The sequence below is a fragment of the Alosa pseudoharengus genome, unplaced genomic scaffold (genome assembly GCF_046254945.1).
Source record: "Alosa pseudoharengus isolate Yale_2024_CS ecotype anadromous, Long Island Sound unplaced genomic scaffold, YU_APseudo_1.1 YU_APseudo_1.1_scf_5, whole genome shotgun sequence".
Lineage (NCBI taxonomy): Eukaryota > Metazoa > Chordata > Actinopteri > Clupeiformes > Clupeidae > Alosa > Alosa pseudoharengus.
Window position 1 is genome coordinate 26,933,722 of NW_027468837.1, and position 16,769 is coordinate 26,950,490.

The 16,769-nt window shown below is 40.6% G+C and overlaps 1 protein-coding gene across 3 annotated transcripts; it reads left to right on the top strand.

The window, feature by feature from the left end:
- The first annotated feature begins 421 nt into the window (after positions 1-421).
- Positions 422-16,725, top strand: slc11a2 (solute carrier family 11 member 2). 3 transcript variants are annotated; one of them, XM_076268735.1, is made up of 17 exons: positions 422-769; positions 1,006-1,098; positions 3,265-3,401; positions 4,113-4,232; positions 4,623-4,742; positions 5,379-5,485; positions 5,606-5,676; positions 6,016-6,083; positions 6,480-6,635; positions 6,914-7,072; positions 7,962-8,048; positions 8,308-8,427; positions 8,893-9,042; positions 9,410-9,483; positions 10,867-11,020; positions 11,199-11,252; positions 14,969-16,725. In XM_076268735.1, exons 1-17 carry the CDS (start codon positions 715-717, stop codon positions 15,038-15,040), a joined length of 1,797 nt encoding a protein of 598 aa, XP_076124850.1. In that variant the 5' UTR covers positions 422-714; the 3' UTR covers positions 15,041-16,725. The 3 variants fall into 3 exon arrangements, with proteins under 3 accessions (XP_076124850.1, XP_076124851.1, XP_076124852.1); XM_076268736.1 differs by lacking the exon at positions 14,969-16,725 and having other exon boundaries at positions 431-769; positions 11,199-13,211; XM_076268737.1 differs by lacking the exons at positions 422-769; positions 1,006-1,098; positions 14,969-16,725 and adding an exon at positions 1,958-2,166 and having other exon boundaries at positions 11,199-13,211.
- The last annotated feature ends 44 nt before the right edge of the window (positions 16,726-16,769 follow it).

Sequence of the window (16,769 nt, forward strand, 5' to 3'; positions counted from 1 at the left end):
GGGTTCGAACCGACAACCCTCCAGTTACAAGTCTGAAGCGCTAACCAGTAGGCCACGGCTGCCCCAATGTTTGAATGTAGTAGGCAGCTTTTGTCACTGAAGTTATAAAATTAAGGCCCTTTGCTTAGTTATTTCAGGAAGAACCTACAATGTTTGAGGACCCTCATGACCTCTTAAGTTTAGTGGACATTCAACATTTTCGTTTACATCCTATCTGTTGATGGGCGATGTGATACAGATGTGCTTATTTGTTTACTTATTTAGTTTTCTTTTGGCCATTAAGATCAGCGCGGTGTGAAAGTTAGTTCTGTGATTTGACACCTCTAGGGCAGTTGGGGGCTAACAGGAATTGGGTCATGGTTTCTGGCACCCAGCCACCATTTTGTTTCCTGCTGCGGTGCAGAGTGGGAGGGGATTTGAACGAACCTAAACACTGGTTGGCTGGCATGGGGAGGGCGAAGTGCAGGTGGGCCAGGCTTTTCCGTCTTTTCTGCACTTGCTGCCTTTCCCCCTTTGATTCACTTTTCTTGGCTTTGTCTTGTTCTCATTGTTTCCTTGTCTTGTTTCCATTCTGTATCATTCTCTCTCTCTCTATTTTTTCTTGCTCTTTTTTTCTTTTGTGCGTGTTTGTGTTGTCTGTACCTATTTAGTCTCCATCAGAAAGAAATTCCTCAGACATTCATCCGCCTTTAAATAGCCATTCTTTCTGGACTCATGAGAAAGCTTGAGGAACTGGTTATGACAACTGGTGGTCACATGCGTAGCAATGGTAGGCCTTGTGTGTTTTGGCAGTTTGGAGATTTTGTCAGTTTACTCTCCATGCCAAATTTAGATGTCTTTGTAGCTGTGGTCAGTGCTCTGCATTCTTTTCTCCTAGCTATGCAAAGTCACAAGCGCAGGGAGTGGAGTGGAGAGGAGACTGCGGTCGTCTCTCTGGCCGAGTGGGAGAGTGGTGTGTACAGTAAGGGGGATTGTAATGGGCTCCTGTGTCCTTTGTTTTGATAGGCCAGCCTTCAGCTCCTCCAGAGCCCCTTGCTGCTCCCCCTGCTGCTCAGGCTTCAGTCATGAAGACGGACAGGGAGCCCGACCTCATGGAAGGTACACACACACGCACACACACACAGTTTCCATACTTGCCGAATATACACTGCTTCTGATTTTAATTCTGCGAGGTGCACCTACACTCACTGTATCTCTCCCACAAACATGCAGCCAAAGACCCAAGACACACACATAATGCTAGCATACCCTCACCGACACATCACTCGTAATAAAATTCCACACACACAAAGATACAGATTCTTACAAGGTCATACCAATGACTATAAATAGTCATTGGGTCATAAAGTCAGTGTGCATGCAGGACACACACACACACACACACACACTATTGACAATTGACACAACTGACAATTGACTGAACTCTCCCATCCTAACTGTGTGTGCTCAGACATCTTGAGCTTTTGCACAAGGAGTACTCATCACACTCATTGTGACCATCAGGATAAACATCTGCTGTATTTGTCTGTAATCAGGACAGATGCTCTAGTCTTTATGGATGGGAGATCCTGTACAAATGGTCCTGACTTACTACCAAACTTCTCTATCTTTCTCAAAACCAAAGATGAATAGCTGCTCATACATTTAACATGCAAGGTGTGTGGCTGTTATAATGGGACAGACTGCTGTAATTTGGTTGAATTTAAGAAAACTTGTTATACTTGTGTAACGGGTATATACTGGTAATAACCAGTCTTATTGTAATTCTACAGCCACACCTCAGGGTTATAGAGGGATTGGTAGCTGTGCTACATACATTGAGTTTATTGAAGTGAATGTGGTGTGCTTTATTTTCTGTGTTAATTTTCTTTTTTTTTATTAGTGTGTAAAAGGATGACAAAGGAAGTAAGTAACGCAATTGTGATGAAGCATTTTTCTTATTTTTTTAAAGATAGTCTTGGTGTCTGTGTGTGTGCTGACCCTGTGGTGTGAGTCAGAACTGAAAATAGGAAGTCTATAGGAGCACACACACTCGCGCACACACACACACGTACACACACTTAGAGTATAAAGATGGCTCAAAGGGTAGCCATAAATCTGACACTTTGGAGAACAGAGCAGAGATGGTCAGACAGAAGCACACGTTAGGAGAGCACGCAAAACTCAGTAAGTATTCAAACTCCTCGTGTATGCCCTAGTGGGTCTGTGGTAATATGGTTTGCCTGTGGCTCAGATGAGTTTAATGTGGGGAAAAGAGTTTGGCTAGGGGGATGGAGCTGAGATGTAAATCGTGTAACATTGTTACAAATGGGCTCAAACTGGAAGCACCGGTATGTGATGTGATGTAAATTTAAAATAGACACTGCTCAACCTGAAAGCACCTAACAGGGTGTGGATGGAACTCATCCCTTCGGCTGGTGGGTGTGCTTTTTACTAAGGTTTGTCATGCCGTTATACAGACATTTTTAGGTTAGCCAGATCATGACTGAATCAAGTATGTGTGCTATGAACCCTTTTTAAGCACACCAGTTTGTTATGAACTGAAGTGAACTGAACTGAATGAGTTTGATTCAGTTCTGCAAAAAAGTGTAGCTTTGAGGAATGTCTTTGTTGCACATGCTCACATATCATGAGATATGTCACTGAGTTCATCAGGTGGATATCAGGTGTACGTTTTATGGCCTGTTTATGAATAGCAGAAAACACAGCCTAAAAGATCGCTTCTGTTCCTTTTAGGATTTATTCTACTTAAATAACATCTCCATCACCACATAAACGTTATTTCACCCTCTATCTGAAGCCAGTCCCTTAAAGATGCCATTAGCACTAACTGTTGCATTAAGTGACTGCAGGTTGCCCAATGTCTGATATCTGTCGTCATAGTGGGACTTTTGACTCCGTCGTGGAATATGTTTTGTTGATTAAGCAGACTCCATTATGGAATGTTTTATATTAGGCAATGTGCGTGACGATAAACCCTAAGGTAACCATGAATTTCTGTGTGCATGATGTCTTGAACAAAGATTAAGAAACCATAAATGCGATCAAGTTGCTCTTGTTTTGACCAGTAGTATGTCTGACTCCTTCATCCATCCTTTACCACATGACTCCTGGCCTTCCTTGTGTCATGACAGATTTTTCACAAAGATGTTAAAAACCTGCTTACCTGGCCTCTCTCTCTCTTTCTTTCTTTATGTCTTTCTTTCTCTCTCTCTCTCTCTCTCTCTCTCTCCCTCCCTCCCTACCTCTCTCTAACATCTGTAGAGGATTGCCCTGAGGAGAATGGGGTCATCCAGACGCAGTACAGTGCCATCTCCCCCCCGGCCTCTCCCGTGGCGCAGGATGAGCCCTTCTCCACCTACTTTGAGGAGAAGGTGCCCATCCCTGATGATGCCACCCAGGTAAGGGCACAGAGTGGTCTATGCCTGGTGTCACTTATTTTACAGTCTCTGACATTTAAGAAATATATTATCGATAATCTCTGATCTCAGGAATCAGTCATAATATCAATGTGACTGGTAATGGATGTCTTGGTTATTAAATCTAGATATGTCTACATCATTTTGAGGGCACTGAAAAAATCCTTTATCATAAACTTAAAATAATTGGCAGTGAAAACTGTAATTCGCTAGACCACACCTAACAGTGTGCTTTTGAGCAGTGATTTTCTCATGGATTACTTGATGGTATATCCGAAATGGAACAGGAAGTGAAAGAGGAAGCTTTGGCCAGTAAATGTGACTAATGGATTAAGAGTGTTAAGAGTCAAAAGCCACTCACGCGTGGAGAAAAGGTCCGACCACAAACGTATTGTTGAATTTGATTGCTTGGCTGTGCGTCCATTACAAGAGCATACGTAAATGGTACCCTGCAGGGGACCTCTGTGTATTGTGATGGAAACACGTCTCAAAAATGTTTCTGATGCATATAACGTAATAGTTAAATAACGATTGAATCATACACATTACTCACTTACAACCCCATGAGTTTTGCTCCGTGTTTGACTCCTTGCCATGCTGAGGATATGAATTACACTTCCTAGTTATATGGAGAAGGTGCTGTTGGCAGTTGAAGGATTTAGTTCTCACTCCTCTTTTGTTTTTCTTTTAAAGCTTTTCAGTTTTCGGAAGCTCTGGGCCTTCACCGGGCCTGGTTTCCTAATGAGCATCGCATACCTGGATCCAGGGAACATTGAGTCCGACCTGCAGTCTGGAGCTAAAGCTGGTTTTAAGGTGAGCCCTCCATCAGGCAGAAAGGGCAGGCAAAACAGCAGGATGTGCTCCGTTCTGCTGGCCCAGAACAGCTCATGCACTTCTCTAATGATGTCCTTGTGGGAGAAAAAAATGTTGTATGACTACTGTTGGAGCAGGACTGAATAATGTTTTATAGTTGTCGCTCCAGTTTTGTCCTACTTAAAATTGTTCACAGGGGACAGTGTTATGGGTGAAGGCGAGAGATCCTAGAGATATTTTGGGTGTCATTTGAGGAAACCTTATGTGTGTGTCAGGCAGTGTTTTTTGTTGAAAGAAAAATAGTTTTTTGATTTATTTATGTATAACCATTTTAGCATTTTAGAATATATCTAACAATCCTAGTTAATGTTTCATTTTGCTCCTCTTCAGCTCCTGTGGATACTTCTGGGAGCCACCATTATTGGGCTGTTGCTGCAGCGCTTGGCAGCTCGCCTTGGTGTTGTCACAGGAATGCACCTCGCAGAAGTCTGCAACCGGCAGTACCCTACAGTAGGTTCACCTCTGTGTTCGCCTTTGCAGTTGTGCCCGAAACATAGAGCCTAACCCAGACCAGCTAATACAGCATAAGTGAATTTTATCTGCATTTCAGCAGAAGTGTGTAAATATTTTCATTTCATTGAGGTTTACCTTTGATGATTTCCTTTTAAACTTGTGACTTTGGTATTGCTGAAACACAGCTCTACCAGTCAGGCCACAGTAATCCCCCTCATGCTGCTCTGGGCTTTTAACCTTCTAACCTGAACCTGGAAACCCTTAAAGCCTCTGCTCTTCAACTCCCCTGAGGAGACAAAGACTAGGGATAGCTATGATCGGAGCAAGCACTCTATTCCATCTATGGATCTAAGAGACGGGCTTTGTTAGTGGAGAGTTGTCTGCTGTGTCTGCTGCCAGTGGCAGTGATTTATCTGTGTCAGTAGGGGGAGCTGGAAGACCTTTACAGTGGAATAATTAAGGGATAAGGGCCAAGAGGTGCTCCGTTATACGGTTATGTGGCCAAGGTGGAGGCATAGAGGCAAAGATTCTTGGTGGCCATTATCCCTCATTTATTGTCCTCAGAGTGTAACCATACGTAGTTGTGTGACTGAGACTCAACCGGTAGGCTCTTCCTCTTTCTCTGCCTCCTAGGTCCCCCGTATCATCCTGTGGCTAATGGTGGAGCTGGCCATCATCGGCTCCGACATGCAGGAGGTCATCGGCTGCGCCATCGCTTTCAACCTGCTCTCTGTAGGCAGGCAAGTCCCACACTGTACCTCCTGGGCCAAGGGGCTTATGGGTATTATATGAGTAGCGGGATCTGTTCACAGATAATTTGCAGTTACAGTAACAAATAACTTTTGCCTTACATCTTTCAGGATACCTCTGTGGGGCGGTGTTCTCATCACCATCATTGACACATTTGTGTTCCTCTTTCTTGATAAATATGGTAGGTTTTTGTGCCATTAGTGTATAATTGGTGCAATGTTTGTTTTTTGATTGGTACTGCAGGGATTGTCTTTTGTTCTAAGCAGTTCTGGGCAATTCCACACAAAACTGTCACGTCCATAACGCCAACACAATGCCATGGTATGGTATGATCACTTGAAATTTGAGCATTCACTCTTCTTGGTTGTAGAACTTGCATGAAAAACATTTCACATAATCATTCACATCATACAAATGCCATAGACGTGACAGTTTTGCGTAGAATTGCCCTTCTATTGCATTTCTACTTAAAAAAAAGATTGGTTAATAAAGTACATGTTGGTGTTTGTGCTGTCATCAGGTTTAAGGAAACTAGAGGCCTTCTTTGGCTTCCTCATCACTATCATGGCCGTCAGCTTTGGATATGAGGTAAACTCCTCATGTTTTGTTCTGTTATGTCTTACGGTGTGTGTCTTTAAATGTAAATAAATGTAATGTGAATGTTATTCATTTCATCCAAAGCAACATACATTTCAATTATATTACAAGGGCCACTGTCCTCTGAGAAACTCAGGGTAATAGCCTTGCTCAAGGTGAAAGCCGGGAAATGAACCCTTGCCTCATACTACAGCACGTAACTAATTAGGGACACCTGCTGTCTTTCTGTGTGCGTGTTATCAGACACTTTGGACTTTGGACGGCTGTTTTGTCTCATTTAAGACATCCTCTCTATGGTCTTGTAAAGTTTATGACGAGAACCTAAACAATTTGGCTGGAATTGTGTGTATCTGTGCCAGTAACTTAGTTCCGTTGTTTTGTGAACAGTACGTGATGGTGGCACCTGACCAGGGCGAGGTGCTGAAGGGCATGTTCGTCCCGTACTGCGCCGGCTGTGGGTCACCTCAGCTGTTGCAGGCCGTGGGCATTGTGGGAGCCGTTATAATGCCTCATAACATCTACCTGCACTCTGCGCTCGTCAAGGTAACAGCCTTGCTTTGGTGTTTATTAGCAGGTGCAGGGAATCATGAATCATGAGGAATGCCGGTTGCCTCTCTTTTCCATAACTTTTGACTTTTTTTTTTTTACGTTAGTGGAAACAGACTAAAATGGTAATTCAATTAGTTTATTGACTGTAACCTCCTCACGCCATCTTCCAGCCTGTATTAATGTATAGTAATGTGGATGTTGAGGGTACTTTTTGATAATTATTTTTTTGCCAAAATTATGCCTTAATCATGCCTACTGTTTTGGTTCTGCAGTCGAGGCAGGTGGATCGTGGGAATAAGAGGGAGGTGAAGGAAGCCAATAAGTACTTCTTCATTGAGTCCGCCATCGCCCTCTTTGTTTCTTTCCTCATCAATGTTTTTGTTGTGGCTGTTTTCGCCGAGGCATTCTACGACAAGACAAACATTCAAGTGGTGCGTATATAGAATGGCCATTGCTCATTTTTTCGTTACCATTCAATTTACCTTGCTTCAGTGTTCATTATACCAAATGTATAATTTTATTTCATTTAGTAATTTTCATCAACTTCCTTATGTAGAATTCACTTTCTGGGGTAATCAACAACCCATAGCCACAGTTATAGCATTTCTTTTATTTCTAACTGTTTAGGCCCAATTCACATCAAAGATTCGCAAGAGACTTAATCACTGCAGAAAGAGTTGCAGCGGTGAGAATTAAATGTTTCACGTTGTTGCCAGCTGTTGCAAGCCATAGCAAAGCATTCACCATGTCTAGTATAAGTATAAGTATATATACTCTTTTGATCCCGTGAGGGAAATTTGGTCTCTGCATTTATCCCATTCCGTGAATTAGTGAAACACACTCAGCACACAGTGAACACACAGTGAGGTGAAGCACACACTAATCCCGGCGCAGTGAGCTGCCTGCAACAACAGCGGCGCTCAGGGAGCAGTGAGGGGTTAGGTGCCTTGCTCAAGACTTCAATCGTGCCTACCGGTCAGGGTTCGAACCGGCAACCCTCCGGTCACAAGTCTGAAGTGCTAACCAGTAGGCCACGGCTGCCCCTCTAGTCGCAGTTGCAAGGTTTTTTAGAACGTTGCAGCTCATCTCGTTGCGAATCTTTGGTTTGAACCCCCCTTTACAGTGTAATAAAAATAATAATAGAACACAAAGCTGCTACCATTAAACACATCCGTTTGAGTCCACTGATATGGGACTATGACATGCATCCCCTCAGACACTAGCCAGGTTTGTTTGACTGTGTGTGTAGTTGTAACAAGCTTATTAGATTAGAGGTTTGATGTGGCTGTGGCTGGTGTGTCTGCTTCCTTTCCTCTGCAGAACGAGAAATGCAATGAGACAGGCAGTCCTCACACCGACCTTTTCCCCCTCAACAACGAAACACTTGAGGTGGACATCTACAAAGGGGTACGTCTCCGTTTCCTCTATGGTTTTGCGTTAATTTTATATTCTGATGTGTTCTCCTGAGAGAAATAAGTTTTACTTCTGGAAAAAATGTTTTACAAGTTCATTTTAAGTATTTTCATATACTCATTCCGTTTTTTCAGCGACTGATAATCTGTAATAAATAAACGGTGTGAACTGTGATGATTAATGTCATAACATTAGAAGTTAATTGTACTGTATGGTGGAGAGTAAGCATACTATGTAATGGTTGTTTTTGTAGGGGGTGGTCCTGGGTTGTTTCTTTGGGCCAGCTGCTTTGTACATATGGGCCATAGGGATCCTCGCTGCTGGGCAGAGCTCCACCATGACGGGGACCTACTCTGGCCAATTCGTCATGGAGGTTAGTGTGGAACCTCCACAGACGAGCAGAGTTTCTCCTGTCTCCTGTGCTGTCTGCTGTTTTGTCTCTGCAATATTGACTATTTATGGGTATCAAAATACCTCAGATCATCCTGTACTTCCTCCCCTAAATATGGAGTATAAATATCGGTATATAAGTGCTTATTCTATGTATTTCATTTTCTGTTTTTATTTTTAATTACTATATTATTATTATTATATTACATAACTTACTGCTTTCATTTATGTTTGTTTTACTGCTCCCCCTTGCCCTTGTGTGCTCTGACTGTTATTTGTACAAACGTCTCTGTTATTGTTTGATGCTTTAACTTTTTTTTTAATTGTATAGCACTTTGGTCAACTGGTATTGTTTTTAAAGTGCTTTAGAAATAAACCTTGACTTGACTTTAATATACCTTATTACTCACCAACATTTTTCCCATTTCCATTTCGCTGTCTCCCTCAGGGTTTCCTCAACCTGCGCTGGTCCCGCTTTGCCCGGGTCCTGCTGACGCGCTCCATCGCCATCACCCCCACACTGCTGGTTGCCATCTTTCAGGATGTGCACCGCTTGACGGGCATGAACGACTTCCTCAACGTGCTGCAAAGCATGCAGGTCAGTTTCAGGTCCACAACTCAGACTAAAGCACTGCATCTGCATCCAGTCACATGACTCGGTCCTATTTGTTAATACAGAGTTCATTGAACCTGAGACTAAATTGTGATTGTTATGGCTAATTAGCGTTAGCACGGTAGTGAAATTGGCATTACAAGCCAGACTTCACCACCACCACCACTACCCCCAGCAAGGTGGGTACAATTACAGCCAGAGAAGCCAGAGTGATCCAGCCGTCACTGTGCCTTTTGAACACTCTTCTTTCATGTGCATCTGTTCCTAATCTGCCATATTAGCATCTTATCTACCTTTGTGGGGGGGGGGTTAAATTTGCTTATTCTCTTCATCCTCTCCCTCTTCTGACCAGCTGCCGTTTGCGTTGATCCCCATCCTGACCTTCACAAGCCTTCCCTCCATCATGAATGACTTCGCCAATGGCCTGTAAGTGGGACACGCTTTATCGATGCTAAATAGTACATCACTAATAAACAGCAGACCGTTGGACTATCATTGTTGCTGATCTACCGTAGCAGTTTGGTTTCACTCCAACCTGACACATTTCTGCCACATCATTTCAGTGCCGGGCAGCCGTGGCCTACTGGTTAGCGCTTAGGACCAGAGGGTTGCCGGTTCGAACCCCGACCAGTAGGCACGGCTGAAGTGCCCTTGAGCAAGGCACCTAACCCCTCACTGCTCCCCGAGCGCCGCTGTTGTTGCAGGCAGCTCACTGCGCCGGGATTAGTGTGTGCTTCACCTCACTGTGTGCTGAGTGTGTTTCACTAATTCACGGATTGGGATAAATACATAGACCAAATTTCCCTCACGGGATCAAAAGAGTATATATACTTATACTTACTTATAGTTATACAGCCCAAAGCTAGCATAGAACAGTGGCCTGAAGCGCAGACTCTCCTGAGTCCGAGGTCTGTTAGACACTTATCTAAAAACATTAATTCAAAGATGCCCCATATGCACAACGTCAGCACCAATATTCTGAGAGCAGTGATAATGGTATGACAGAGGAGCTAAGATCGTGTAAAGAAACTAGAAACATTTACATTAAATTCTGGACAACACTTTAGAGCTCTGAACCTTGTAAACAGAAGTGTTGGTTACATACTGTATAGGTGATAAAAATATTATTTATTCTCATCTGGCTTGACTACTTAAGTGCAGATCTTTGGAGTGTCAGTATTTTTTTTCAAAACCAGTGGCCTACACAATGAATATTGTTGAAATACGTGGCAACACACCTCTGATAGTCCCTCTCCCCAATGTTACCCTATGGTCCATATCTGCCATCAGCTGTTAAATGTACACTAGGCAAGATTTTTTACCTTAATATAACCTCTACGAAGCCAATTTGATGGTAAACGAACTTGTAATAGGGGAATCGTTCACCTATTTACAACGGCAAAGTAAAATAAAAATATATCATGACTCTAGGGGGAGCTCTAGAGTCGCCAAAATACCTGAAACTACATAGTATATCTTTAACTGTCATTGTGGCACTTTTTGCAAAAACAGTGATAAGAATTAGGAATAAAGATGTTGTTTTTTTTACAGCTGATTTCTGTTCAGTTCAAACATACATACCATGTCACAAGATGCACCTACAAAAGAGAAAATGATGGTTATTTTTATGTGTTGTGAAGACATAAAAGGCTCATAGGCTGGGATTAGAGAAATTAGAGAAGCTAAATTGCTTTACACTGTAACAGAAGGGTGATCATTTGAGAGTGAGATGGGAGAGAGCTCTGATTCGTCTCACATTTCTCCACCACACAGTTTGCATATTTGTTAATTTTTTTTGTGTTTTTACAGGTTTTGGAAGATTGGCGGTGGTGTGGTCATCTTGGTGGTGTGTGCCATCAACACGTACTTTGTGGTGGTGTACGTCACGGCACTCAACAGTGTAGCCCTCTACGTCCTCTCTGCCCTGCTGTCCATTGCATACCTGAGCTTCGTAGGCTACCTGGTGAGTGTTCCACAATCCTACTACTTCACAAACATGTTTTTGCTGTCTTGGTCAACAGAAAATATTGGAAATATTACTGCAATATCGCAATGTTTTGGAGACTTATCATCTCACAGCCTGATGGTTCTCAATCTATGATTTGTAATTTATTGGTTTTCTCTTTCTCTCTCTCTCTCAGGCGTGGCACTGTCTGATCGCTCTGGGTGTTCCGTGTCCAGACCTCTGCAGCAGGGTAAGGAACCCGCCAGCGGTTCTCATAGAGGAAGAGCCTGAGTTTGACACTTAGAACTGAGCATGTGTTTCACTTATACAAAGTAACCTGCTCTTAGAATCCAGAGGAAGCTCCTGTCTTAGGCTGTGAAGGGTTATTTAAGCCCAAAGGCAGCTCTTTGGGGCTGTGTATTTTGCACTGAAATAGCTGTGGGAAGAACTCACTACACCCCCAAGAGACTGATTAAAGAACTGTGCCCTTACTAGAATAAATGGCAGCTTTTGTCCCTGTAACTCCTCAAAGCTGTGGAACCATTTTTACCTTATTTCGTTAATATCTAAATTGAACAGTAAACTGAACTGAAATATTTGTTTTACACCATGATAGACTGGGGCAGAAGGGTCTACTTCAAATGTCAGATATTGGCAGTTGGTATGACTGAGGATAGTACATCTGTGACCAAACATGCCCAATTAGATAATTCAACATGCATGTCCTTAATTTTTTTTTCAGTTTTAGCCCATTTTTTTTTTTCATTTTATCAAAGACATCAATGCATGGCAGAGTTATAAAACAAGTTCTATTGTATAGACTAGCTTTTTCATAAGTTCTTTCACATAGTGAAGGACCAAAGTCAAATCCTAATGGAGGCAATGATTTTTTAGTGTTTGATAGTATTCAAACTTTTTCCACATGACTCAGAATGAATTGTGATGACATTGCACAAAAGCACGATAGACTCATCTATATAATGTGCACATCGCACAAGATGACAAACCTCCATAGAGGAATTATTGTTGTAAACCAGCTATGTTTAAGCTTTCTTTTATATGTTCTGTGCCTTTCTTGTCATTGGGAGCTTCCTGAACTGCATACAATTGCATATTTATGTATCCAGAATTTGGGTTAAGTGTAGTTTCTGCAATATTCCATTACCTTGTAGCTACCTTTCTCCTGTGTTATAATCTTATACTCCTGGAGAGGAGTCCTAGTATTAGTTTAAAATTAAGTCTGAAGAAGACTTATGCTATGGGAGGATTTAGTGGTGTGCTGTTTATTATTTTACTACCTGAACTCATGTCATGAGTGTTCAAACCAAGTTGAAAGGAGCCATGAAAACATTTTGTCCATGAAAGGGTTATTTTCATGAGCATTAACATATGCACTAGCTTCTAAGTTTAATGCTGTGCTCTGGTACTATATATATATCTATATATAGATTCTCTCATTGTTCCTGTTGAGTTTTTAAATGTTATGTCTATTGACTACATAATGTTTCTTAGGCAGATTTTTAATGATTTTCATACAGTTACAGAAAATGCACATCTTCCGTACAGATTAAATGTTGATTCAGACCGGTGTAAAATGTCATGTGTCCTTAACTGGATCACTGCTTTAGGAGACTTTCCAAACAACAAAGAGCTCTGTGGAAGAGGTGAACTTAATTTATTTTGTCTAATGCATTTGAAGTTTATCTTGACCACATCACCAAGTATATATATGGGCTTCAAACCTGCAACCTTCATTTACCATCTTTCCAACCTGAGTTTCTTGAACCCAACGTGGTCTTACAAGGGGCTGGTCTTCTACTGTTATTTCTCCCTCTTGATGGCAAATTGGTTACTTTTCATTTCATTCTACTATGTTTAAAGGAAATTCTAACATCTTGTCATGGATTCTAGAAGCACTGCTGATTTTTGTGGAATATCTGATAATCCATTTGGAATACACTTTGTGTTCAATGTAACATGTCCCATGTTGCTGTTCATATTGTATTTTAATAGCTAATCAATGTGTCCATATTCACAGTCTGCCTCCTTCTGTTGAATATGGCAGTGTAATGATGAACAAAGACGGACATCTTGGTTTTGAGTTTTAACTTGAAACATGTACACAAGCATAAGACTAATGTGTAGATGTGCGTGTCTTCTCTCTGCTGAATGAAACTGTATTCAAAAAATAAATGAAAACGTAAACAAGGATTTCAGCTGTCTTTTGTCTTATCCCATTTGCTGTTTCTTGTGCGGTGCTGTAGATACCAGCTGTGATAATTGCACCGTGTATCATATGCATTGCTAAACTTTATCAATTCTAAACTTGCGTAGAATCAGTGGAAATAATAGGGCAAAGAACAATGACCTTTGAACTCTGCTTCCCATGAGTCCACTGTTATAGCGCTGTTGTCTTTCATCTTGTGTTTACAAGCTGGCCGTGGCTGTAGCACAGGATGTTTACTCAGTAAGTACATTCTGATCTTGAATCTCTCTCTCCTCCATCAGTAGAGACATTGAGGATGTTCATGCTGTAATCAAAGGGTTATAATTCCTGCATAGATTGTATTATAGTCATTACAAGTTGTAATAATCCAAGTGAACTGCACTTGTGGTAGAACTAGCTCTTTCTCAACATGTCCATTCTAGGCCCCCGATGTCATTCACTTCTTTGATATCACTCATAGAAGTGCCTTTACAAATCTACTCAAGAAAGCCATAAGACGTTTTATGGAGTGTGTAAAAGTCAACTTCCTATTTTGGCATGCAGAGGTACTACCATCATGCCTGCATTATATTGAGAAACTAAGAATTTACCCTTGACCGTAATAACACACATTCCTAACACATGCATCCCAAACTGACATTAACAAAGGCTGAGTCAGTGGTTTTGTTGTTGGAAAAATTAAACCCTTCTAATCCTACTACAATAACACGGTTGTACTTTGGGATGTTTTTTTGTACATTTTCTGAAAATAAAGAGTTAGGATGTAATCAAAAACATGAAAAAGACTCTCATACCACCCTTATAGGTCCAGAGGGATTTTTATTTTTTGGAGAGAAAAAAAACTACATACTGTGTATGGTGTTTATGTGTAAAAGGTGGACGTAGTTCCTATTTTGATTGAATAATACAGTATTACAAAATGTTTATTAATTTTCCTGTATTTTATTTTCTCTAATACTAAACATCTGATTTTTTTTTTTTTTTTATTTCTTATTTTTTGTCTTTTGCGCTTGTACATATAATATCTTCTCCATCTAAATGATTGAAGAGGAGGGCTGGAGACAGTATCTGTGGTTGGCTTTCAAAATATTAACAACTTGGATATCTATAACTAGGTACACAGATAGAAGTGATGATTAACCAATACAGCATAATGCTCTGTCATGTATACCGGTACCACTCTAGTAGACTTGCCAGTTAGATTTTACAGTCACTGCACTGGAATAGAGACAAAGACATTCATCTGTACCCATGTCATTCATGTGTACTCATAACACATATGTCATGTTGGATACTTGTCATGGATACTTGTCATGAGGTAGTTTGACTCACGGGTGAGTTCAAACTAAGCATTAGTTCAGTTGTGGCACATGTACAAATTACAAACTGCTTAGATAATTATTTTGCAATTAGACACAATGTGTAATGTGAATCAAATATCAAATCCAATTTTCATAATTCTATGTTGTATAATAAGTTGAATTTCCCCTTGAGGATCAATAAAGTATCTATCTATCTATCTATCTATCTATCTAAAAAAATGTGACATGACAATCATTAAAAAAAAAATGTTTGTTTACTTACTAACCATGAATGACCAGATAAGAGTTGGGGGTTGATGTTGGGGTTTGCACTAATGTGGCATTTTAAGTGACTGCTAAACTAATGTCACTAAAGCTTCAAGAACTTCTGAACATCTGTCTTGATCTCTGTCCTCTCTGTTCTCTTCTGCAAAACAGATGGGGTTATCGGGACACACAGACCTCTACCTGCTGAATGACATGGACAGTGATGGGCTGGTGGAAAGATAGAAGGACCAGCAGGTAAAGCTAGTGGAGGTCAAGGAGCCAAAGGGATATGACTTAATCTTTGAAGGTGGGCTGGATGGTGGGACCACATGATCCTTACCCTAGACCAGTATGCCATGGCTTGTCCACAAATGTGCCCAAAGTATCCTAAGTGACCTTACATATTGAAGAACAAAGGAGTTTCTCCACATATGGGACATTCCAGAATGCCTGACATTTTAGTTGTGACTGTCGGTTGATTTTTTTGTTTTGTTCTGTTCTTTTGTTTGGTGCATCCGACAATGACTTGACAATGGCATTCCAAGACTACAATATGACTGATTACATCACAATTTATCAAAGGGATATTTCCATCACGGACCCTTAAAAATGAACATTTCATATTTAAGATCAGCTAAAAAGTCATCCCTGTACCTTCTCATTACATTTTTGCTAGGTTGCACTAACAAACAATTGTATTATCTCAGGATTTCCAACAGCTCAACATTCTCTAAACTCAACAGTTTAAATCAGGTCATGGATTACATTTTATTTTGAAAACAGCCTCTAACTTTTAACACTTACAAACTTTAAACATAATGCAACAACTCCAGCGGGCTGTATGTGCAGCTTAGATGTTTACTCTTCAGATTTACAGTTCTATTCAGTGTTCAGAGTACCTGAAGACAAGTTTGTCAGTAACTGACAAAAGAGGAATACACTGGTTAGAATATTCTGGTGAAATTCTAGTCACTGTGTAGCTTTATAGTGGGTTTGTGTCTTGTGCCTCAGAATCTATTTACCTTCTGTTTGAAAGCACCTTGGCACACTTAATATAATTGGTCAGACTTGATAGAAACTGGAATGTCGTAAATTATTTATTTAGGACATAATATTTAAGACAGTATACCGGTATTGATTATAGAATGCATTTTATTCATATTTAAATATTAACTCAATGTAATAGTATAATTGCAGGTACTACAGAGGGGTGTATTTGAAGGGATGTGGGACATTTCAAAATAATATTTATTCCATATTTGTCTAAGTTTGCTACCAGCCTCAAGCAGTTTTTTATTATATCAGATGAACTTTGTCTTGAAGCAGAAACATAGTGTGTTGAAGAATGTTAAAACGTCATGAAAAAAAAAAACTTTAAAATGTTAACAAAAGCAAATTTTCTACTAAATTAGAATAAATGCTGTTCATATTTCGTGAGACTGCTGCTTTGAACCAAATCTGTGTGTATCAGTAATTTCGGGTAATTCTAACACGTTATCTGGTATTACAAGCTATTGCAGTATGTTCATTTGTCTGTCCTACAACTGAGAGCAAACACCTTTATTGCACTATATTCATGGACTCTCTGCATGTTATAACGTTTGTATGCACATTGTCATCTTTAAAAATGGTATTGGAATGAGAGGTCACTAGGGCATTAGACACTAAACCACAGCGCAGCGCTCAAGTCTGTCCAACACCGCTGGATAGAGGGAAGCTCTAAATAAAAATGCATTACCTGTTATCTTGTGAACTCATGTACTTTTCAGGACTTAATTGTAACTTATGAATTATTAGAGAGCCTATTTGCTGGAATTAATACATGCAGTTGTATAATTTCTTTATATTGTAGCAGTGTTAAGTTTCTAGCTGTTCATATGACATCCCCAACCCCCAAACAAGAGCCAAAGTCTACTGTTTTAAACTCTGTTACTTTGTGAATACAATTTTCTATGTTTTTTTAATTGAAAAG